Here is a 26146-nt window from a genome sequence, read left to right on the forward strand (position 1 = left end):
TCTTTGTAAAACCAAAAACAAAAAGAATTTTTAAAACGTATTTAACCTAAACAAATATATATATATATATATATATATATATATATAAGAAGAATACGATATACTTGTGGTGAAACAGACTTGACGTGTATATGTTGAAATGGAGCACCCGTTGTTGTGTTATTTCGTGAAATAGCATTAGGATTTGGTTGTGTGTTCTTATATTTTTCTAGTTTCATCATAAACTATAAGGAAGGCCTTGTAATAACATGTTGAACATCTGATAAGTCGGTCGATCACACATCCGGAGTTTACTGTGGTGCTGTAATATGTTTTCTGCAGCGGTTGTACTTGTTGTTAGAATGCTTAAAATCGGCTCCAGACTTGTTTTATGAGCATACCCTTGTTTTGTTAAACTTGTCACGAATCCTGACCATGCACTTCCGTTCACTAGCCACCAGAGGTCACTCGTTCACCACATGGACTCATACACAGCTGTTCACAATGATCACGCCCACACCTGAGAACCATCTCGCAATCACCATCACCCAAACACACACTATATAAACCATGGACTTCCTCAGCATCGGGGCCGAGTATTGTTAGCATTTATCACTCCCCAAGCGATAGCAACTTTACAGAGCCATAGCCATTGTTCTAGTCTTAGTCTTGCCTTGTTTTCCTGTCGTGTCTGACCCTGCCCGTGTTTACTGGATTTACCCCTTTGCCTTGCCGTTTGGACTGTGTTTGCTCCCCGTTTGGATTATTGCTGTCGACTCTGGATTATCTCTCTGCCTTGCCCCTTTGGATACTGTTCACCGATCGTTGACCCACGCTTGCTCCACGGATTGCTCTGTCTTGCCCTTGCCATACCTGTTTGCCTCTGTCTGACCCTGCCTGTTTCTGACCATGTTCTATAATAAAGCCTTGCATATGGATCCGCATGTCTCACGTCTCGTCAGCCCCGTAACAAAACTAGTCTTAAGCGATATTGTTCACATTTTTAGAGTTAAACAGGTTAATGAGCTCTTTCAGCATCTATAGTTGCAATAATGCATAAAATAACTCCGTCACAGGGTTTCAGCTACAGTTGAATGATAAAACAAAGTTAATAATTCTATTAACTGTAATTCTATTAATAATTATTAATTTCATATTCTATTTTTATTCTTCATCTATTTTTTTTATTCTATTTTATTTTATTGCTAGTTTATTTCTATATATGTTTACTGTACTTATTTTTCTATTTGCATTTTTGTAAGCTTGAGGTTTTCTTAATTTTGTTGGACAATTTGTTGGACAGTCGTACAATATATTTCACTACATGTCGTACTATGTATGTATATGTATGTGACAAATAAATTTGAAATTTGAATTTGAAATTTGAATGTTATTGGCAATTTGCGGGTGTCTGAGAAAGTTGTGTGTGTGTGCGTGAGAGAGTTCTTATAAAAAATGTTTTCGTTAAAGATGTGATTAACTACAAGCATCCTAACTTAGAAACACAACACTATATGGTTTTCCCCCAAAACCAGTTGTTCAACACATTTTAAAAAGTCGAAAGAAAGTTTATTGTGTTTTGAAGAGAAAGTCAGATATGGTATATGAATTAAATCTTTTATTTTTTATTATTGATTAATATGATAGAATCACGCTGAATTTATGAGGTTATGTATTTATACTGGTTTGTGTACTCACCGGTTACTGTATACATATACGAGAGAAATGCATACACAGTTGTTTTATAACGCTTTTATAACATTACAAATATTTTAAAGAGAAAGGCCTTTCACGAATTCTATTTTCATTTGTCTCAGGATTCTGTTACACAAAAACCATTTGAGCGTGGACACAAATCCTACATGAAAGCTAAAAAGGTGACTTTTTAAACTATTTTTACAGATACTTAACACCTTAACGCATCTGTATCAATAAGATATTTATGTCATCACAAACCATCAGACACGTCAGTTTGTGGTGTGATGAGACGGACTTATCGAATATTTGCATGTTTCTTATATCAGTCATTTGATCAAATTTTAGTCAAATAAACCTATATAGACCAGTTGTTTTTATTTTAATGAAACATTATACTGTGAAAAAATGCTACATTTAAACCCTGCGGTTAATAATACCATTTTTAAAGTGAGAAAGAATGTCTAATCTGTTGTAAAGATTCTGTGAGACATTTGTGGCTGTTACGGGGCTGACGAGACGTGAGACGTGCGGATCCATATGCAAGGCTTTATTATAGAACATGGTCAGAAACAGGCAGGGTCGGGAGACAGCAAACAGGTATGGCAGAGGCAAGACAGAGCAATCCGTGGAGCAAGCGTGGGTCGACGATCGGCGAACAGTATCCAAAGGGGCAAGGCAGAGAGATAATCCAGAGACGAGAGCAATAATCCAAACGGGGAGCGAACAGAGTCCAAACGGCAGAGGCGAAGGGTAAATCCAGGAAAACACGGGCAGGGTCAGACACGGCAAGAAAGGCAAGGCAAGGCAAGACTAAGACTAAGACTAAGACTAAGACTAAGACTAAGACTAAGACTAAGACTATGGCTCTGTAAAGTAGCTATCCCTGGGAGAGTGATAAGTGCTGACAATACTCGGCCCCGAGCAAGAGCAAGTCCCAGGTTTAAATAGTGAGTGATTGGGTGATGGTGATTGCGAGATGGATATCAGGTGTGGGCGTGATAATTGTGAACAGCTGTGCGTGTGTTATCAGTGCAATGGATTATGGGAAATGGAGTCCAATGTGCTGTGTAGTGTGAAAAGTCCATGTGGTGAACGGGTGACCTCTGGTGGTGAATGAGTGGAAGTGCATGGCCAGGATTCGTGGCAGTGGCACCTTATAGAATTACTGTTGTTGCTAACAACCTTATGACAACTAATTTTCAGTCTAATATGGGTCAAATTCATTAAGAAAAATCTCTGTAAGTGTCTTGCGTTAATCAGAGGATCATTTGCCTGCTTCTATAATTCTCATCATGGTTTTAAGTTTGAAAGATCTAAAAACTTATATTAAAATGAAAGTTATATCATTGTTTAATCATACTGTTTTTCATCATCTTGTAGAGATACCCAGTGTGATTCTAAGTTTTTATTTGTAAAAGGTTTGTATGACACATCATAAAAGTCTAAATATTTAACTGTAGGGCTGTTTGTTTGAGTGTTTTGCATGTATGTTTGTGTTGAGTGTTTGTTTATTTTTGTGCATGTGTTGAGTGTTTGTGTGTGTGTGTTTGGGTACTTGTTTGCATTTGCAGTGTATGTTTATGTTTGTGTTGAGGGTTGAAAAATATATGAGTGAAAAAATAAATAACAAAACTAGGTAAAATGAACTAAATTAAACAATATTTTCCAACAGCATAGACCATCTTATTAAAACAATCATCTTTGGGGGCCTCTATTTATTTAAGTTTGTTGTTATCGACTTCTTCTTTATCTATCACTCTAGTGTGGCACCAGGTATCTTCAATATTGAACATTTTCGCAATATTCTAATTTTCTGAGATACTGAATTTGGGACTTTCATTAGTTGTCAGTTATAATCATCAAAATTAAAGGAAATAAACATTTGAAATATATCAGTCTGTGTGTAATGAATGAATCTAATATACAAGTTTCACTTTTTGAATGGTATTACTGAAATAAATCAACTTTTTCATGATATTCTAATTTTATGACCAGCACCTGTACATATGTTCTTTCCCTAGAGAGAAGGAGCTCCTAGACGTGTTTAAGGAAAGAAGCCTCCTTTGTATTTCCACATATGTTTTCCATCATAAGGGTCAGAACATTCCATCCATGCGAGCCCTTAACACACAGGCATATGCTTATATTGAAAACATAACTTAATACACAAGTGGTTAAATTCACATTAATTATACTTGATTAATTCATATTTTGACTAATAAAAATCTTCTACACGCGTCAGATGCATTTTGTTTTAGATGAGCGAACGCGCTCACCTCTACTTCTTTTTATTTAACTTTGTTAAACTAACTAGTTTTAAATTGTAATGATAGAAAAACTGACATATTGTTTGAAGAATGTGTCAGATGCTTTTTTGTTTTAGTTTCTAACTTTTCCTAAAATTGTTTTAACAACACTAGCTGTAACGGTTCGTGGTTGTAGGGAAAAGGAGCGCTCGACGAAGAATAACAAAAGAGATATTTATTTAGCATCAACTCACATTTACCATTGTTAACTTAAGATCAGACAAACACAAAGGCAGAACTGAGGACTTATAAAGGGGCTGGAACAAACGAGAAAACAAGATAATTGAATCAAACACAGGTGATGCATATAACTAATTAACAGAACTAGGCCAGAAACTAAAACAGGAAGAACCAAATAAGGACAAAAAGGAAACTAAACAAACAGTTCTGTTACAGACATCGCCCCCCTCCCGGAAGGTGCGTCCCGCACCGTAACAGTAACATCGGGGAGGGGGGGCGGGCGTCCTGGAGGCTGGAGCAGGACCAGGATAGGACAGGGAAGCCTCCAGGACGGATCAGGAGCCTTGGGAGACCATGTCAGGACTGGAGATTTGGGAGGCCATGGCGGATCTGGAGACTTGGGAATCCATGGTGGATCCGGAGCCTTAGGAGGCCATGGTAGGACTGGAGATTTGGGAGACCATGGCGGATCTGGAGACTCGGGAGTCCATGGCGGATCAGGGGCCTTGGAAGGCTATGATGGATCTGGATCCTCGGCGGCCATGGCGGGTCGGGGTCCTCGGGCGGCCATGGCGGGTCGGGGTCCTCGGGAGGCCATGATGGATCTGGGTCCTTTGTGGCCTTGGCCTTTGGCCTGGCCACACAAACTGCGGCTATATGCCCCCCCCCCCCCCCAAAATTTCTTTGGGAAAGTTCCCCTCTGGGGGCCACATTGGAGGAGTGGGTTCTTGGGGGCGCTCTGGAGGAGCAGGCGCTGGAGGGCGCTCTGGAGGAGCGGGCGCTTGGGGGGGCGCTCTGGAGGAGCGGGCGCTTGGGGGCGCTCTGGAGGAGCGGACTCTTGGGGGCGCTCGGGAGGAGCGGGCACCTGGGGGCGCTCTGGAGGAGCGGGCACTTGGGGGCGCTCTGGAGGAGCGGGCACTTGGGGGCGCTCTGGAGGCGTGGAGCTGGACGGGACCAGCGGAGACGAAGGAGAGCTGGACTGGACCAGCGTAGATGCAGGAGGGCGCTCTTGCAGCGAGGACACTTGAGGGCGCACGGGAGGCGCGAAGCTGGATAGAACCAGCGGAGACGAAGGAGAGCTGGACGGGACCAGCGGAGACGCAGGAGGACGCTCTTGCAGCGCGGACACTTGGGGCCACTCTGGCAGTGCGGACACTTGGGGGCGCTCTTGCAGCGCGGATTCAAAGGGGCGCTCTTGTAGCGCGGACATTAGAGGGCGCTCTTGCAGCGCGGACATTAGAGGGCGCTCTTGCAGCGCGGACATTAGAGGGCGCTCTTGCAGCGCGGACATTAGAGGGCGCACGGGAGGCGCGGGGCTGGACGGGACCAGCGGGAACTCAGGTGGGCTGGACGGGACCAGCGGGAACTCAGGTGGGCTGGACGGGACCATCATCGCCGTAAACGGCGTAACGTTCATCGCCTGTTGCGGCGGTATCCTCCTCGCCGCCGGCGGAACATTCATCGCCGTGGGTAGGGCTCCGACTCGGGGTCGGAGGCTCTCCAGACACCGGATGATGGCTTCTCTCCAATCGAGGTCGGAGGTGTCTGGGACGCTGTTGGTGGTAAGTGAGCCCGAGCCGGAGCAGCATCTTGAGGGTTCCTCCTTCTAGTGAGCTGGCGAGGGCGAGAGGCGTAAATGCCATCACAAAGCTCGCTGGGTCCTGGATGGCGTGAGCCAGCTCAAAAAATTGTGCGAGCTCGCCCATCTTCTGTGTTGGTCTGATCTTCTGTAACGGTTCGTGGTTGTAGGGAAAAGGAGCGCTCGACGAAGAATAACAAAAGAGATATTTATTTAGCATCAACTCACATTTACCATTGTTAACTTAAGATCAGACAAACACAAAGGCAGAACTGAGGACTTATAAAGGGGCTGGAACAAACAAGAAAACAAGATAATTGAATCAAACACAGGTGATGCATATAACTAATTAACAGAACTAGGTCAGAAACTAAAACAGGAAGAACCAAATAAGGACAAAAAGGAAACTAAACAAACAGTTCTGTTACACTAGCTCGTCTTCACTTGTAGGGAAAAACAGTCGTTCCTCGTTTTACGTGTTTGTTTGATGTTTTTTCTTGATATGTGTGTGAAAAACTTTAATAAAAACTTCCCTTTATCCCATTTAACACTGTTTCACAATTTAAAGTTTAAAAGCACTTAATAATGGCCCCACACACAAAAACACATTCAGTCATAAATTCCTTGCGATCGCTGGTGTGGATGAATCAGATGGTCACTTAGACGGGTGGGGTACAAACAGGTGTCCAGTTATGGGTGGGAGGGAGGGGTGGGGGGGATGGAATTTTTATGACCCCCTCATCAATCAAATTTTGGACACATGGTACCCTATGCTCTCTCTCACGATGCTTTGAATTATTAGATTTCACCGATAGACATACCTTCGTGCAATCGTTTCTGCATTCGCTGCATTCCAGATGTTGCCGTCTTGCACGCCATCTCATTAGCTCAATAGTCCATAGCGCAGTCATTGACTCTTTGTTCTGACAAACATTTAGTCTGTGAGACAGTCGGGAGCTCCGTCTTACTTATGCTCAATGAACACTTGGGTCCATCCAATGTTAACGTTTCTCTTGACATTTATTCCAAACAAAAACAGGCAAAATAAACTTTGAGAAAATAAAGTCCAATAGTCCACTCATTCCTTGAGAGTGCGAGCACGCTCAATGACTGTTTCTGCTCACTCCCCCCAACCTGATTTGTCTGCACTCTTGCGCTAATCTTATAGTGCACCTGTGAATACCATTTACCTATAGAGGGAGCATTTACCTGTAACTGAATCGCTGAAAATCGCTGAATTTTTGAGCTAGAGTTCTCAAACTTTTATACAAAGAACCCACATTTGTTCACTACAAAAGGTACCAATTCAAACCTCTGTAAGAATATCACAGCCATATAAGTTGATGTTAATATGGAGTGCCTTTGTTACAATCTACCCCACTACCGGGGTAGGTTGCAACAGTTAGACAAAAAAAGCAAAAACAGCAGCCGCCTCATAAAGTTTACTTCAAAAACAGGTTTATTGAAACAATCTAAGAACAATACAAAACAATGAATGATCACATCTCCAATCCACTTTCTGTTCAATGCAGGAATGTGAGCATGTCTGTACATTAGACTACTAGAACAAACCTCCCTAACAGTATTTTAGCTTACTGAACACTCAACCCCAGTGTACCGAGGTAAAGAATATGTAGATCTAACAAAAAACTGTGTAAATTTGTGTGTGAGATTGCATCTATGTATGAATTTTCTCAGTCAGATTCACAATTGTGTCAAACCTATATTTTTAACCCTAGACTGCAGGCTTGGTGGATCCAGAAACTGCATACATTTTACCCACACTTCATTTGGATTTGAGCTGCCAAAACATCTCCATATAGACAATATGAAAGTTCTCAGTTCTATGTAAGGGAATGCTAAATTGTATTACAACTTACCCCACCCCTGTCATCCAATGTTTAGCTGTATTAGCATAACAGTTCACATTTTGACTGAGAATCTACAATTTATTCTATGTAAATTATATGATTTAATCTGCAATGTTTTAATTACTAAGCAAAATATAGTTTTGATGAAAAAAATCGGATTCTTACACCAAAATATTTTGAAAATATTTTTAAAATTTTTCTTTATAAAATCTGCATATATCTATTTACAGCCTTGACAATCATTCATATAAGATCTGGAGGAAGTGGGTAAATAATTAAATGATCATAGGACTCCTAGCTTATCCCTGATAGGTGGAAATGGTGCTGTTACAACTCTCCCCATGTTACAACCATACCCAGTCTCCCCAACATACCCATGTAACATCTTCCCCTCTTAACCTGGGGAGAAGTGTGTTTTGTAGGAGCGGAAAAAAAAACTATACATCTTTAGTGAGAAGAGATGCACAGAGCTCACAGCTGTCTTATGTGCGTTCTACTAAAACACCTGCTCTTTCCCCTAGCAGCTGAGAGCTTGTGAGATTAGCTATGACAGACAACTTTTAAGATGCTATTCCACACACTTTTACATGGAATAACTGCAGTTAAAATGATGTATGTCATGCTTTCTATGAAGTTACAGAGCTTATTTATATTCACTTGGCATGTTTACCTTATTGTATGTGACACTGCGTGCAAACAGGGACAGACTCTTTTGTGTGTGGCAGTTTTCCTGGCCGCTCACTAACGCGATAAACCCCCAGACACAGACGAATGTTGACGCACTCACCGGTAGATCCACCTATCGTTCTGTTCCCGTGCACTTAATATATTTTAATTGCTACTGGTCTTCTACACAAAAATGCATCATATGTACACATAAAAACTGTAAAGAAAACCACAAACACAGCAGAGTATCAACAAAACTCAATTTTATTTTTTCAGCAAATGCAGGACTGCAAACATTTAACAGGGCTTCATATTATTCAACAAACACAACAGAACTGCAACATTGAACTAATCATTTAGATTGAGAAAAAGATTTTGCAAACACAGACACTTCAAGTAAATCATTAAATTGATTAAACAATAAAGTATTTAAAGGAAACATAATAAAATAAGTTATACTAATCAAAACAAACACAATAATGAATACACTTGCAATGGACACTGCAAAGTCAGGGCAGTGATTAGCACTCCATCTCAGACAGTCACACACACATATTCTACACCCTCTAATGGCACCATCAGGACCATGCCATATGTGTTTCATTTAATTCTGCTCTTCAGAAGCTACAGAAGATGCAGTTATGCTCATAATAGTCACTTTCCTTTCGCCCTTTCTTAATACTGTGTCATGGATGACCCACAGCTGTTTTTATGTTTTGTGATAGTTTTTCATGAGTCCCTTGATTGTTCCACATTTAAGCCACGTTTGTTGTCTGAATAAAAAAATGCACATGCAAACACCAAAAAACAAACAACTTAAAAACGTGATTTTGTTTTTATGGCAAATAAAACATACGTCACAGCCTCTGGTGACTTTAATTTGAATTGATTTCGACATCCATTCTGAATGATTTGGTTTAAGAAAAGCAAACGTGAAATTATAGCCTATATAAACATATAAGGTGCTTTGAATCTTTATGTGGATGGAATAGCCTATCGAGATCAAAACTACATTCTTTTTTTTTTTAAATACTACACCATATAAACTGCTTATTTAAATGTGATATAAATAACGTTTTTCTTCATATATGCATGTATTGTCTTGGATTGAAATATGTGGAGGGCAAAATATATATTTTAAATGCTTTAAAAACATATTTATATTTTTAAATCAGAATTTTAAATTATATTCTTTTTTTTAATAGCTAATGGCCTTTAAAATCCTTTTTAATTTCCATTTTGAAATGGTTTCAAATGAAAGTGTTCATGCTGCCTTTATGTTTTAGGTTTAGTGAAGCTGAAGTGTCAGTTGTGTTTGTGTCTGGCTGTATTACTGACATGTGTGAGGCTGCGGAGCAGGTGATGCTTGTGTTTCTCCATCTCTCACTCTCACACATGCTCTCCACTCAGCGCCTGATTTCAAAGGCAGGTGTCATTGCATTACACAGCGAACTCAAGCATGCTAGCCATGTGCTAGAGATTGACCTCATTTAGACTGGCACAGCTATTCATTGGCGAGGGCAAGATCTAAAGCTTCAAAAACTCCATCCATATACTGCAAGCGAAGCATCGCATCCATAGCGCTGTCGATGGGTCTAATGATTCATATTAATGTTAAGCTAGATCAACATTTTGCACAAAAGTTTTTATTAACTTTAAATATTAACCATGCAGCTCTAATGCTAGTTTTATTATTTTTATTTTTTGTCAGATGTTTAGAACAGCATACTACCATATTACTACTGTTATTTCTGCAGTATACAGAATATAATACATATGGCATGTGAATGCCTGCATGCATAAAATACCTGGAGTAGCTAGTACTCACTCCACACATTTGTCTTGTGATAATGTCTGCGGTTGCACTTACTATTTTTAAACCATAGGAGGCAGTGCATTGTACAGTATTCAGCCAGTTTTTCCTTCTGAACATAGTGATCTTGTTTTTGATTTTCTCTAGGCACATGAATTTAATGACATGATTTATACGTTGTCTGTTCAAATGAGTTGTTACTCTATTTTGATCCCACACTTTGTCCAGTAAACAAAACACCAGATATAAACAGCACATTTAAATGTATATTATTAAAAAGTATTTTCCTATATAATGTAAATAAATCAGCAAGTACCAGTAACGTAATGTATTGGTACTTTTTGGTAAGTTCATAATTTACCAACATACGTTGCTTGCTCCTACTTTCTTTTGAGCTTCATTTATAGGCGAATGAAGTGGTATACAGTGCGCAATGCAGTACAGGATAGTTTGTTTTTCTCAGATGATAAGATGAAAATGTATTTAATAAGATACAAAAATAACATTAGAATAATGACACTAACATCTGACCGCAGATGCTGAATCAGGACAACACATTTTTCTCTAGACAGCGTTCACGCATGCCTTTCAAAATAAAAGAATCAGAAAAAAACACAGAATGTTGTTGTTTCCCAGCAGGCACACAAAGTCATAAGACGTTGATATTTGGTTAAATTGTGACGTCGGGTGACCAAAATTCTATGTAAATTCAACGTCTAAGGTCAATTGATGTCCAATACCGACGTCAGCTGACGTTGATATTTTTATGTTTTTAGGTTGTGTAACCAAAATCCAACATTACGTCAATGTCAGATTGACGTCATATACTGATGTCAACCCGATTTTCATTTTCAACCAAAATGCAATGTCTGTCCGACATCATGTCAACCTGACGTTATATAGACGTCCGGTGCCTGCTGGGCCGCAACCCACGAGTTGATAAACTCGATTCGAATCAACTGAACCAAAGCAATTGCTTCGTAAAATGATTCACTGTTTCGAAACGCTGAAAACACCTGCTGGTCAAAACAGTGTAAATACAACAAAAACTCAGGTCAAACATTAATAAAAACAGCTTTTACAAACCATTGCAAATATTTTATTGAAAGTATAATATATTAAAAGCAATTAACATCATCAAATACCATAAAATATTTCTTCTTTTATTAATTTGCAAGGCTTGTTTTGTTTGTTTAATGTCTAAACAGGCCATTCAGAGACTATTAACCACTACTCTTCCTTTTAATTGAACAAATGGCTCATTAAACCTTTATAAATTTACAAAACTGATCCTAGATCAGGTAAAAAATGATAGACGCTGGTTCAATGGTTCGCCGCTGGGCAAAGGCAAACTGCTGAGATTTTGAAACACTTATGACGTAACGAAGCTTTGTGATCACCTGACTTTGGCAGTTTGATAAGCTTCATGAATCACTGCTTCAAAGCGCCCGCTTCAGTCCTGAGGATACTCACTTTACATGTATTTGGCACCACCTATTATTGCAGGTGATTAATTGACATGTAAAAGTGTAGACCCTGAATATAAGATGACCCTATTTTTTAGATGCATTTCCAAGAAAAAAAACACTGTCTTTTATTTGGAGCAATACAGTATTTATGAGTTAAGTCTTACATGAAGATCAGCATTTTGGGGCAAATTAATGCAGGTATAAAAAGATAACTCTGTCACTACTGTACACACACACACACACACACACACACACACTAAGTAGGATAGAGAAGGTCATTTTAGCTTTGAGACATTGTATCACACTGGCTTTTCAACACATTTACACACACACTGATAGAAACACACACCAGACACATGCATTAAGGATTTATGTGCTGTCAGATGGCTGCTCTGTTTCAGTAATGACAGCTCAATGACAGCCATATACATACCAAACACACACACACACTGTACTGCATCTCACTTCTGTCTACTTGTGAAGTTCTGCGTATTTATATTTTTAGAAAAGACTGGCAGTCTGGCGCAATCATGACACCTCAACCTCAAAAAAGAAAAAGAAAGAAAAAAGGAAACAATGTTATGTTTATCCTAAATCATTTTTGTTTATTAGTATGGTTGATTAGTATTGGATCATCGAAGATCAGCAGCAAAGACACTAGTTAATAAATGGGGTTGAATACATAAAGAATATATGTGTCATTTTATTATATGAGTGAAGAATGATGCATAAAAACATTAATTGCAAATAAATCCCGAGCTGACAATTAAATAAAGAAAAGAAGCTTATCTAGAAGGATGGAAATGCAAATTTAGAGAATTTAGTAGAAATATCTGTAACACGCTAAAGAAAGAAGGACAACGGCTTGGTTTAATGATCCCGGCTGTCATAAACATCGTAAACGTGTTTCCCTCCAGTCCTCTGAACGAGAGAGGAAAGCCCTGGCGTCTCGTCAGCAGGAGCATCACTATCATCTCAGTAGATCAAAGGTGAACACACTGCAAAGTGACCAGTAACAATGCGGTTATACATGGAATGCACATCCTATTAGTTATAATACATAACTGTTGACTGGTTAAGTGTTGGGAAGGTTGTTTTGAAACTGTACACTGCCAACTTACAAGTCAATCATCATTAAAAGATGTTAACAGTCAAACTAGCTTTTGGAAAAAGTATATAGTAGCTGCTCTAGTTACAAAAAAAAGCATGTATAAAAACATGTATATATTTGATATATGTGGCAGTTAAACTATGCTTTTTAAATTTAAAATTTATAAATAATTTAGAAAATAATTATTAATTATAATAACTATTTATATATTATAATTTTTCAAATCTATAATCTAATTTTGATTATTAGATTCATAATTAGATTAATACTTTTGATTATTATATTATTATTTATATATATTTTTTATGCATAAAAGACAGCACAATCACTCCATAATTATAGTAAACTTGCAATCACACAAGTAAAAAAAAGTGTGTTCAATATTGATATTATTGTGACGGCTGGGTTTATTTACAATTTTTACTATCCACGATTTACTGTCGCCATCCACGGATGTTGACTAGTTTACATGTGGACGCTGTGTGTAGGATAAGTGCTCGGTTAAAGTTTCAGAGGAGACATCACATGCTTTCTGTGCCGTGCATGCATGTATTTTAGACCTGCTAATCTCTGGATCATATATCTTATAAAAGTGTTTCAGTGGAATTAGTCTGTGGAATTTAATCTGTCAATACTGAAATGTCACACACAGTTGTGCCAGCTGCATCACACACACCTTTGTTCACTTTACTCCACGTTACTTTCTCAATGTCGCTTTGTCATTAGAAACATTCACATACGCACAAATGTGAGCTTTGGCGATTTGTTTCTTCAGGTGGGCAACAATCCACACAATGAGAATGGACTAATAACATCTTATGGAAAATACATAAAGGATTCTGTGAAGGTTAGATTAGAGGATAGGGCTTAGTGCAAAATATGAATAGACAGTTCTCACCATGATAAAAACAACCACACCAAGCCAAAATACAAAGCAAACAATAAATAAACAAAACAAATACATAAATAAATTAAACTTTAGGGTTGGGGTTGGAAATCTAATTATCATATTAAAATATCATATTTAATATTATAGAATTTAATTAAATTATTATATAATTTATTAAACATTTCACATACTATTATAGCTTTTATTACTATTTTGATATTTATATTTTGATAGTTTTCATTTTTAGTTATAGTTTGTTTTAGTTTGTGTTTGTCATTTTTAAGCTTATAATAATGTCTATAGTTTTGTATAACTGTTATTTTATTACATAAAGTGGAAATGTTTTTTCATGCAAAATATGATTTTAGGGTTAGGTAGGTAAATTGGAAATCTTTACTAATTAACATATTGATAATCATTAAAGTTATTTATATTATTACATTATTTATGTTGATTTTGTGGCAAACAGTGTTATTTTATTATCATTTAGATATTACAGCTTTTCTTTATTTTGATTTAATTTAAATTTCTGTGTTTAATTTTAAATGTTCAGTAATTTTCTTATGTGCTTAATATATGTGCAAATGCATGTATAGTTTTTCATTTTATTTCCATCTTAGTTTTAGTAATTTTAGTACATTAAGTGGAAATATGGTTCATATAGTGTTTTACATTTTATTTCTATTTTACATTTTCAACTTTATTTTATTTGAAGTAATAAAAATGTTTTTTATGATTTAATTTAACTATAATAACCCTGATGGCAGCCTCCATTTACATCTGCAGGTATGTATGTGTGTGTGTGTGTGTGTGTGTGTGTGTGTGTGTGTGTGTGTGTCATTTGACCCAGTTTGTGGTCCGTTGCTCTGCTCCAGTGATGTGTCTGTCTGTGCATTTGTATTTCTGATGTGCTGCCTTTATTTGGACAAAGTGTGACATTGGAACGCCCTCCTTATGGTTTCTAGTGGCCATGTGCCCATCTCTCTGCACTATATGTTGGCTATAAAAGAGCTGCTGCATCTTACACACGCATATCCAAACACATTACATTCAGACAAACTCTATCATCAAAATGCCTTCAAGCACAAGAATTATGGCGTCTCAAATCAAGAAGACAGGTAAAGCATTGCTATCATAATTAAGAACTAACCCAGAAATAAATCTCAGAAAGTTTCTTCTGTAGTCAGATGAGGTTGTGATGCACAGGACCTTTTTTAAATGTATATTTTTTTGTGTTATTGTTACATTATTTAGCTGCAAAATAATAGGTATCGTACAGAAAAAGCAAATGTAGCCGACTAAAAAACTAAGCTCAGTACAGTAACACTAACTGTATTAGAACAGATAGTAAAGAATTAATATTTCAAACATTAAATATATATATAATATTACAAAGCAACTTAATTCAGTCTGAAACCGGGATATTATAATTCATTAAAACTAAAACCATAAAAAATATTTTTAATCATAAAATAAAATTATTTTATTGCAGTAATTTGCCAACATTTCTCATTTTCATCAGGTTTAAGGACTAAAACAGCTATAAATAAACTAAATAGAAAACAGGAAAGTTAAATCTTATTGAAAATACTAAAAACTACAAAGCTGTAAATTAAACAAAAATTGTTGGAGTGTAAGTTTTATGAGACAATGCTACTTCAGTCTTTCTAGTTTCATGCTTCAAAATGTCATGTTTAATTCAATGCAATTATCACATTTATTTGTCATTATTTGTCAAATTTACAAGCAATTTCTACCAAACATATAATAGTATAGCCTAACAGTATATGTATAAAATGTACAATAGTATATCAGTGACTAAAATAACTCAATAAATCTAAGTAACAAGCTATAGTTTCAAAGGCGTGCATGAGGTCATTATTTCACGCTTATTCATTATCAAATCAATGCATGCCATTTAATTATAGCAAATGTCTCAAGAATGTCAATGCATCAGGGAGTACAAAAACATGCTGGATAATTAAACTGAAGCTTGATGTCAGTTATCCAATTATACAATTTTGGGGTCGGGACTGTACTGTAGGTATCAGGTTGCCACAATATCAGAAGTCTGAACAAGTGTTATAAATCATTTCACACTGGGCTATTGGGTCAGTGGGTTACATTCACACACACAATACATTGCCACACGTCTGAAACAGTTGCCAGAGATGTGTCCTCAAAAGCTGATATATCTGAGAGGCACAGACTAACGCTAGCAAAGCCGTAGCCATGCCTTTTTTTATAAAGCATAAATAAATGGAATAGTGAAGGAAATTCTAGTTGGTAAGTATAATAATTTTGAACTACTTGCAAATAATAAGGTAAAACGTTCATGTCTGGTCACATTTAGTTAGGAATTACATGAATGACGTAAATGATCCCGCATTTTCAATCAAAGACTATAGAATACCCAAGACGTGTCACTTGTATAGTTTTGAACGGGGAAAAATGCAACGCTTAATATGACCGCTCAACCGCAGGAGAATATAGAAAGAATATAGGCTTTTTTATTTTCTTCCACGAAGGAAAATCAAAGCTGGAAATACTCCAGTTGGTATGATGAACTAAACCTCTGTCTGCATGACAGTATTATTAACTTTATGCCAAAATTGAAACCTATACTGATATTTCTCTATCTTCAGAAAAGCTTCCATTTTATGAGCCGAACATCCCAGAGCCGACGTCCCGAGAGGAGCTGCTCAAATGTGAGTCACATTCACAGACAATCAAACTCTAGTTAAATCAGTAAACTTACCTGTTCCTTTCCTCTTAGACTGGCTCAATATTTCATTGGACGAACGAACTGCCAATAAAGTGCTGTGGTTGACAGAGGGCGGGGCTAAAGTTTCCCGCATGACAGATGAGGTGTGTCCCTACCTGGACAGGCCAGAGAGATTTGACCACAGTCCTCAGGTAAAACACACACACACACACACACAAATTGCGATATATGTTTTGAGTTGTGGCCCTTAAATTTGAGAATGCAAACAAACACACACCAGATAGTTTTTACTTTCGTCTCTCTCATGCATTATTTCCAAAATAATAATGCACATCCGTGTGTGTGTACAGGTGCTGTGTAAGGAGTCTGTCTGGGTGTCGCGCTGTTATTGGGAGGTGCTGTACTCTGGCTGGGTGGTTATAGGAGCAGCATATGAGGGTGCTGCGAGGAAGGCAGGCGACGGTCCCTGTGGCCTCGGGGAGAACGAGGAGTCGTGGGGTCTGGGTTGGGCCGGGTCCTGCTATGACGCCTGGCATAAAGGAACCAGCAGCAGGGTGGCAGACGTGCCTCAGTGCTGCACTATAGGGGTGTATGTGGATCAGCCCGCGGGTCTGCTCTGCTTCTACACTGTAGAGACAGAGGAAGATTCGAAGAAAAAGGAAGTCAAACTTCTTCACAGATTTAAGAATCCCATAAAGGAGAAAATTCTGCCAGGTTTCTGGGTGGGAAGACAGTCCTCTTGCTTAATACTCAAGAAAGAGGAATGAGGTAGAGGGGGAGACAAGTGATACTGTGGCTTGTATATTATTTGACAATGTAAAACCTCATATCAACACTTTATATTTGAAATTACTGTTCATCTGCTTTTCATTATATAGTCTGCTAATGCCTTTTTGTAATCATGCATTTTCAGGTTCACAAATTTGATTTTAAAAATGCATCATGCATATCATCATTCTAGAATTATAGAATTAATTTACACATCAATGGTTCCATGAACAACCTTTAGCAACTTTTGATTCTTTCCATCCCACAAAAGGCTCTTTATAGTGGAAGAAGGTTCCTTACATTTTTAAAACGTCCTCCACACTTACAGTAGAAACAATTGTTCTTTTATTAACTTTTCACTGAAAGGTTACAATCCAAAATTGTACTTTTATGGCATGATTGCAAAAACCGCATTTGAAACCTGTATTTTTTTTTAGGGTTTATACACCTGTGCTGTCTATGCTGTCCAGCCGACTCATGTTTTTTCAGCCCCCATTGGTTCTTTCTGAATCATTTTGCACCTTTCTTTGCCTCGAACCCGTCATGCCGCTGTCTGTCCAGGTTTTAGGTTTCCACAGCTCTCGTCGGCTCCTGAAATCGCTTCCTTCACTTCCTGTGCACTCATTTTTCTCTCTGTTCTTACCTTGAGTCCCACTTCTGCGACTTTTATAAAATATATTCACAATAACACAGCAAAAAGCATATTTTGTGCATCATTTGTTACTGCTATACCAACTCTTATTAGTAATACCGTCACTTTTGATCAACGAATCCCTGGTAAACACAAGCAGATCACTGTGTTTAGCCTGTGCATAAATGCATTTACATATGAGTGCTTTTGAGTCAGTATGAAATTAAAATTAAAATTTTCTTTCAGCTGCTGTTGATGGATTGTAATAGTTGAGAACAGCTGCGTTTAGCAGTAAATGTGAACTGAAGCTCTTGGGGTTTGAACATGGTCTCTGGAGACGGAGCTGCTCTATTCTGAGACGATCAGAATCACTAAAGCTGTCAATGCAAATCTGATTTTCACCTCAAACTCACAGTTTCTCTGTTTGATCGGTTCAACGCTCTGAACTGGATCAGTTTCACTTCTGCTCATGGAGTGATGAGACAGTTATAAAGTTTAAATGGTAATTTTATAAGGCCAGTTTATCAAGAATGCATTATGATTGTACAAGTGTAGTACAATCTACAAAACCCTCCACAACAACTATAAAACTGGGACTGAGAAAAAAGTTTTTGTTTAATTTGCTATGAATTTTCTCTGATTCTGAGCATAGTTGAGTCAAACCCGTCTGTCTCAGGACAGATCACAGTCTAATAGAGCTGATTTGACTCCTAACTGAGTTTTGAGCTCATGTGTAGTTGCTGTGTTTGTCTCTGTGTGTCAGTAGTGAGTGATAGTGTTTGAGCAGCTGCAGGATCAGTTCAGTCTCTGTGACTCTGACTGACAGAGGTTTTTGTACGACTCTTTATCACTGTGTGAACACAAGACCACTGTGTCTACCCTGACAGTAATAATGTCCAGCATCTTCAGTCTGGACTCCACTGATGGTCAGAGTGAAATCTCTTGCAGATGAACTCTTGCCACTGAATCTAGATGGAGTTCCTGACTGGAGGGTGCTTGTATAATAAATCAGGAGTTTAGGAGCTTCTCCAGGTTTCTGTAAGTACCAGCTTAAATAGTAACGTGGCGAGCTATATTCAACCACATCTGTGCTGGTTTTACAGCTGATTCTGACTGTTTCTCCTGGTTGAGCTGCTGTCGTTGAGGGACTCTGAGTGACGCTGATCTGTCCTCTACTCTCTGAAACACAACAAGAAGAAAATCAACTCAAAACTTTGACAATATACTTGAAGAAATGAATTGATATCAAACTTGTGCTCCACAAACCTTGAGCAAACGCTGTGAGAGTCCAGATGAAGATGATGATGAAGGTCATGTTGATGAAGATTGTTGTGTGTGTCAGTGATGAAGTGTTAAACTCACAGCACTATAAACACTCTCAGAGCACTCAAGCATCTGATCAATATGCAAACACACTCCAGATCATTTACCTGAAGACAGTCACTCATTAACAGACACAAAATACAAGTACTAATTAATCTTTCAATATTTGATCTTCTAATAGCCAAACTGTTATGAATTCTATCAGATCATTCACTTCTGAATAAATCTTTAAGACCAACTTTAGTATATTATCCTGACTCTCTCCTGTGAGACTTTGAGAATATTTAGTAGTTGAATAGAAACATGACTGTTAATTCCTATATATTTTATATCAAATCCATGGATGTTCCTGCAGGTTTTTACAGACATGAGGATCATCACACGTGTCTCTCAATCACTGAATAAACTCAGTTTGATTGTGAGTAGCGTGCATCACACATGATATAAAACGTTAATTTTTTCATAAATTCACATTTGTGCTTTAATAATGTAGACTGCATAAAACACATATAAAATGAATTAATTAAAATTGTAATATAAAGTAAAAATAAGGGGAGGTAAAATAAACTTCATTCAGTGGAGCATGAAAACACCTGCAGATTCACGATGAAACCAAAACATGCGGTCAAATTATGAACCTCACAGATATAGTTTAAGATTAATTTTTAAGGTTTTATTAAACACTTTAAAAGAGACAGACATGTAGATATTTGTGAAAGATGTTTTCTCTGTTTTGGAGGGATGATCATTTTGAAATCATACCCTATTTATTGCATCAAAATGTGTTAATATTGTACTATAGTTAGGAGTGGATAATTTTATCAGTTGTTTATTATTCATGTTGAAACAATATATTACTGTTATATATTTTATTAATAACCATTGCTATATAGCTGATAACTTTGTCTAGTGCTCTTATGAATGTTTATAACATGATTTCTGAAAATTTTAACTACTATACTGAATTACATATAGCATAGACTTCTTCATGGCTAGTGTTTGCGTATTTCATTTCATTCAGCTTGTTCTACAGATCTGTGTACTAGAGTTAAATACTGTTTTTGACAGCGTTGATAACGTTTCTGACAGATAATATCATGATGTTTTTGCGTTTGCCTTACTGAATGTGGTATCCTGTCAGCAATAACCTGTCCATGCTTTTTTGATTACTGTCAGTTTGATGTAGTGTAGCCAGATATTTATATTAAAAACGAAAAATAAATAAAAATAAACCGAAATTACCGAAAGTGGAAAAGACAAGTCCAAAAATGCTTATAATAGCTGGATCTATTATATGCCTCACTCATAACTCTCTCAGCAAGACTCAAGAGACTCTTTACTTCGATCATTTTTATGCCACGGACGCTACAATTCTTACAAACTATAAACTGAATTATACATGTCATGCAGACATTCATAAGAGGAGTTTAACAGCAAATTAGTCATTAAGAGAACATATTTTATTTTTGAACATGAAACATTTACCGAGGTCCGGAACTCAGTGGCCTCATAGCTGGCCTGTTTGGTCCCCCAGATATTTATTAGTAAAAAATAACGATGACAAAACTGATTAAGCTCATGCACGCAGTTAGGATACAATAAATTTCGTTAATTAATTATTTACTGTCATTCATGTGAATGAAGTCTGTTTTTAGGCTGTCAAAATGTAAATGCATCTATTAAAGTGAGGGGCACGAACATGTTTTATTGATTTATTTTAAACACGCAAAAAAAAAATTACGTTTTTGATAGGAAACAAATACAAAGATAAGTCATGTATAAGTATATAAATATTTATACTAATATTTATATAATATTTATACTAATGGATAAATAATTGCAGTATATAATATAGGTTTAGCTATAAACAAGCCAAACAAAGCGGAACTGAAGGTAAAGTTATCCTACCTCTCTCATTGGCACAAATCATTTCCGCGATATAGACCTATTTGAAACTATCAAAACGTACACGGACCAATCAGCTGTGTGTGTGTGTGTGTGTGTGTGTGTGTGTGTGTGTGTGTCTCGTCAGTGCAATGGATGATGGGAATTGTAGTCCAGAGTAACATGCAACAGTTAGTATAGTGAGTGCAAGAGTCAATGTGGTGAGCGAGTGACCTCTGGTGGTGAGTGAACGGAAGTTCATAGACCAGATTCATGACAGTACCAGTTAAGAAAATGATTTCCATTATTACAGCAGTCTGCACCACTGTTAAACAGGTCACAGTGACTGATTGTCCAGTTTGAGCGAGCAGCACTGAGGGACTTTGAGTCACTGTCATCTGCCCAATAGATTCTGACAAATGAGAAAGATTAGAAATCACAAACACTTTTAGAATCATATATCTTCACAACATGCATAAAAATAACAAGTTAAATTATCTTTTAAATAACACTGTCATCGTCCAGATCAATATAGTGATGAAAGTGCCCAGAGCTAATGCACTTGTTGTGTTCATGATAGAGGCTCTCTGTTACTCGACTCGAGCTCTAAGTATATCAGGATTTCTACAATTAATTAAAATGGACAAAGTTGGAGATGGAGTGATGGAGGCATTATAATTGCTTAAACAAGGTTAACCAAACTTTTTGCAACTACATTTGTTAAAGTTTTGTGATCATGCTCTGCTTTTCAGTGATCTACCGACACCTTTCTGAGAGAATCTCTTCATATTTGTAATATTTTCAGTGTCTCTGTGTCTCTGAGGGGCAGTCATGGCCTAATGGTTAGAGTCAGACTTGCTCTGGGTGTGTGTGTGTGTGTGTGTTCACTACTCACTGCTATGTGTGTGCACTTAGAGCACACATTTCGAGTATGGGTCGCCATACTTGGCCACACATCACATCCTTAAACTGAGGACCTGAGGTATGTTTTTATATGATGCTGTTAATATATGCATTATGATGGATGAACTTAATAAATCAATAGACGTATTAAACTGATGAAGCAGAACATGAAAAGAAAAGATTGAGGATAAATCATAAATGCAGAAACTCAAAAATATAGTGAAGGATGGAAAAATATCCACTGAAGTGAAGATCAAAAGTGACTGAATTTCTTCATGAAGGACTGAAAATAACAGGAGATAAATATTACTTAAAAATCAATAAAATCAATCAAAAACTGATTAACCTCAACAAAACAGATGTTTATGATAAGATCATATTGTGTTTCTTCACCGTTGAGTGAGTGATAGTGTTTGAGCAGCTGCAGGATCAGTTCAGTCTCTGTGACTCTGACTGACGGAGGTTTTTGTACGACTCTTTATCACTGTGTGAACACAAGACCACCACTGATAGAGTGTCTACTCTGACAGTAATAATGTCCAGCATCTTCAGTCTGGACTCCACTGATGGTCAGAGTGAAATCACTCTTAGATCCACTGCCACTGAATCTAGATGGAGTTCCTGACTGGCGGCGGTTTGCCCAGTAAATCAGGAGTTTAGGAGCTTCTCCATGTTTCTGTAAGTACCAGGCTAACATATCATCAGAACCATCATTGTACACATCTGTGCTGGTTTTACAGCTGATTCTGACTGTTTCTCCTGGTTGAGCTGCTGTCGTTGAGGGACTCTGAGTGACGCTGATCTGTCCTCTACTCTCTGAAACACAACAAGAAGAAAATCAACTCAAAACTTTGACAATATACTTGAAGAAATGAATTGATATCAAACTTGTGCTCCACAAACCTTGAGCAAACGCTGTGAGAGTCCAGATGAAGATGATGATGAAGGTCATGTTGATGAAGATTGTTGTGTGTGTCAGTGATGAAGTGTTAAACTCACAGCACTATAAACACTCTCAGAGCACTCAAGCATCTGATCAATATGCAAACACACTCCACATCATTTACCTGAACACAGCAGAAACACAGTTTTGGCCTTTAGCATCTTTGCTAATAAATTCGTTTTTGTTTTTTTTTCATTTTCAGAAACAAATGCTTATGATTTACTGTATGTTATTTAATTATTTTGGGTCCAGTTTCTCTCTCAAAACACTGTTTTAATGATCAGTTTCATTCAGACTCTGATGCTGAGAGCATTTAATACCTGTCTTACAGATTTGCTATCATCTGTGATACTGTATAACAGGTCAAAGGTCATCCAAAAGGGAATCACCATCTAAATCTTGCTAAAGATTTCGTTATAAAGCAGGTAAACAGAAACAGTGTAAATGTGAGGAATGTATTTTGGGACTGATGAAGCAATTTTAGTTTTCATGAAATAAGTATTTATTATTAAAGATGAACATTTTTTACTGCTTTTTTATAATAAACCGTGTGTGTGTGTGTGTGTGTGTGTGTGTGTGTGTGAGTGTGTGTGTGTGTGTGTGTGTGAGTGTGAGTGTGTGTGTGCGTGTGTGTGTGTGTGTGTGTGTGTGAGTGTGAGTGTGAGTGTGTGTGTGCGTGTGTGAGTGTGTGTGTGTGTGTGTGTGTGAGTGTGAGTGTGAGTGTGTGTGTGCGTGTGTGAGTGTGTGTGTGTGTGTGTGTGTGTGAGTGTGAGTGTGAGTGTGTGTGTGCGTGTGTGTGTGTGTGTGTGTGAGTGTGTGTGTGTGTGTGTGTGTGTGAGTGTGAGTGTGAGTGTGAGTGTGTGTGTGCGTGTGTGAGTGTGAGTGTGTGTGTGTGTGTGTGAGTGTGTTTCTCTCTCTCTCTGCTGGAGTTTGTGTTTATTTGAGTGTGACGGAGGTTTTTGTACGACGCTTTCTCTAGAATGAAGCACTGTGGTGGACTTTTGGTGGAGGAACTAAACTGACGATCAGAAGTAAGTCTTTCTTAAATTATCTAATATATTATATATAGTGTTTGTGTGTGTGTGTGTTTTAAAAGGAGTTTTAAGATAAGTTAAACATTTGGCAACAATATTCTTAATTTATTATAAAAATGTATTATTAAAAAGCTTTACTTACATTTTGCATCTTATTTATTGTAAAATTTAATTCTATTTTATTAATTTATTGCACCAAATCATGTATTTAATTATTAAGTTTTGTCTGCTATATTATGTGTAAGTCATATTTAGTGATATTCCATATTTTTCCATATTTGTACTTAATATTTCACACCTAATGTGTGCTAACATTTCAATTATTTTAATTAAAGGCATTTTTCAAATGAATTCTCAGTTATTTCTTAAAATATTGTAATTTGTGGATGACACAAAAGCTGAATAATATACAAAATAAATGTACTTTCATGAGTAAAAAAAATTGTTGATAAGCATGTTAAAATAAATTAGTTTACCTATAATTCTGTTTATGATAAAATGTCCTGAATAATGAGTATTTCAAAATAATATATATATATATAAATCAGTTAAATTTGTTTCCTAAATGCTAAAAACAATATCACAATAAAATGATCAGTTTGCATTTGGACAGAGATGTTTTATAAAATCACTTTAAACATTTTGCTTCCTTCATAAAGTAACATAAATGTTGCAGTGTATCATTTATTTATTTATTTATTTTTATGTACAGTATACAGTATCTTATTCTTGACACTAAAAAATAAATCCATAAAATTTACAGAAAAAAATAGCATCTGTGATTGGCACACGTTTTCTTTTTTCACTTCCAAAAACCCTATTTTACTGTACAATAACATGAAATATCCTGTTAGATTTACCGTATTACAGTTTTTCACCGTATAGTGAAAGAACTGTTTTACAGGTTTTTATTTTAGCATTTCTATAGTCTTGTACAATTACAATTAAGACAATTCTTTCACAGAGTACATTTCTTAATAATTCTTAACTCTTAATTTAACTAATGGAGACTATATTCAAACTTAACTCATGATAGTGTTTATGTGTTATATGAATGCCAGCAGTGATGTGGAATGACAGTAAAGATGAAGTGATAGTGATTTTCTCTGCATTATCACGTCTGCTCCAGTGAAGATTGTAGCTGCAGATGTGAAGAAGTGAGTTTTGTGTGTGTTTGTGTGTTTCAGCTGGTCCCGCAGTGAAGCCCTCCGTGTCTCTGCTGCCTCCCTCTTCTCTGCAGATCTCTGGAGGCTCGGCCGCACTGCTCTGCCTGCTCAGCTCTTACTCTCCACAGGGGGCGCAGGTGAGCTGGATGCTGGACGGGGCAGTGGTCAGCGAGGGGGTTCAGACCAGCGCAGAGAGCGAGCGGGACGGACGCTACAGCCGCAGCAGCGTCCTGAGCCTCAGCAAAGCAAGCTGGGAAGGCGCAGACCGCTTCGTCTGCAGAGTAACACATGACGGATCTGCTCAAGACACCTTGTTCCTCAAGAGCTCCGAGTGCTGATGTTTCTCCAGTGAAGAGCAGCAGGATTCACAGCAGTCACGTGATTTACAGCTCAATACTCAAGGAGTCTTTCAATCTGCTGCCATTGCTGTTCATTCAATAAAGCTTCTGAACGCCTTACATTTGTGTTCGACTGCATCATTGATCAGTGTGTCCTTCCTTCACTAAAGTTTCAGCTGCTGTTGATGATTGTAATAGTTGAGAACAGCTGGGTTTAGCAGTAAATGTGAACTGAAGCTCTTGGGGTTTGAACATGGTCTCTGGAGACGGAGATGCTCTATTCTGAGACGATCAGAATCACTAAAGCTGTCAATGCAAATCTGATTTTCACCTCAAACTCACAGTTTCTCTGTTTGATCGGTTCAACGCTCTGAACTGGATCAGTTTCACTTCTGCTCATGAGTCATGAGACAGTTATGAAGTTTGAGTGGTAGTTTCATAAGACAAGTTTAACAGGGATACATTATGACTGTAGTAAAATCTACAAAAAAAAAAACTACAACACTGAAACTGAGAAAATTGTTGTGTGTTTTTTGCTCAAAATCAGAGCATAGTTGAGTCAAATCCATCTGTCTCAGGACAGATCAGAGTCTAATAGAGCTGATTTGACTCCTAACTGAGTTCTGAGCTCATGTGTAGTTGCTGTGTTTGTCTCTGTGTGTCAGTAGTGAGTGATAGTGTTTGAGCAGCTGCAGGATCAGTTCAGTCTCTGTGACTCTGACTGACAGAGGTTTTTGTACGACTCTTTATCACTGTGTGAACCACTGAATGCTCTCAGGCCAGTATAAACCCAGACAGTAATAATGTCCAGCATCTTCAGTCTGGACTCCACTGATGGTCAGAGAGAAATCACTCTTAGATCCACTGCCA

At 37.5% G+C, this 26146-nt stretch overlaps 1 protein-coding gene and 2 gene segments (V, D, J or C); 2 read left to right on the top strand and 1 right to left on the bottom strand.

Annotated features, from left to right (window-relative positions):
- The window catches only part of LOC306863410 (Ig kappa chain V-III region MOPC 63-like), a 773265-nt gene extending 747870 nt beyond the window's left edge, over window positions 1-25395 (top strand). The window contains exons 3-4 of the V gene segment in view: window positions 23725-23769; window positions 24960-25395.
- Window positions 14655-17929, top strand: LOC306863251 (tripartite motif-containing protein 16-like protein; the record flags this gene model as incomplete). The annotated part of the gene is made up of 4 exons (XM_079406502.1): window positions 14655-14679; window positions 16207-16269; window positions 16338-16477; window positions 16637-17929. 4 exons carry the CDS (start codon window positions 14655-14657, stop codon window positions 17051-17053), a joined length of 645 nt encoding a protein of 214 aa, XP_079262628.1. The 3' UTR covers window positions 17054-17929.
- On the bottom strand, window positions 18333-22784 carry LOC306863415 (immunoglobulin kappa variable 4-1-like). The segment is given in 3 exons: window positions 22699-22784; window positions 22281-22611; window positions 18333-18535 (listed from the first exon to the last, which is right to left on the bottom strand).
- Window positions 25396-26146: the final 751 nt, after the last annotated feature.

Source organism: Barbus barbus, assembly GCF_936440315.1.
Source record: "Barbus barbus genome assembly, chromosome: 44".
Taxonomy (NCBI): domain Eukaryota; kingdom Metazoa; phylum Chordata; class Actinopteri; order Cypriniformes; family Cyprinidae; genus Barbus; species Barbus barbus.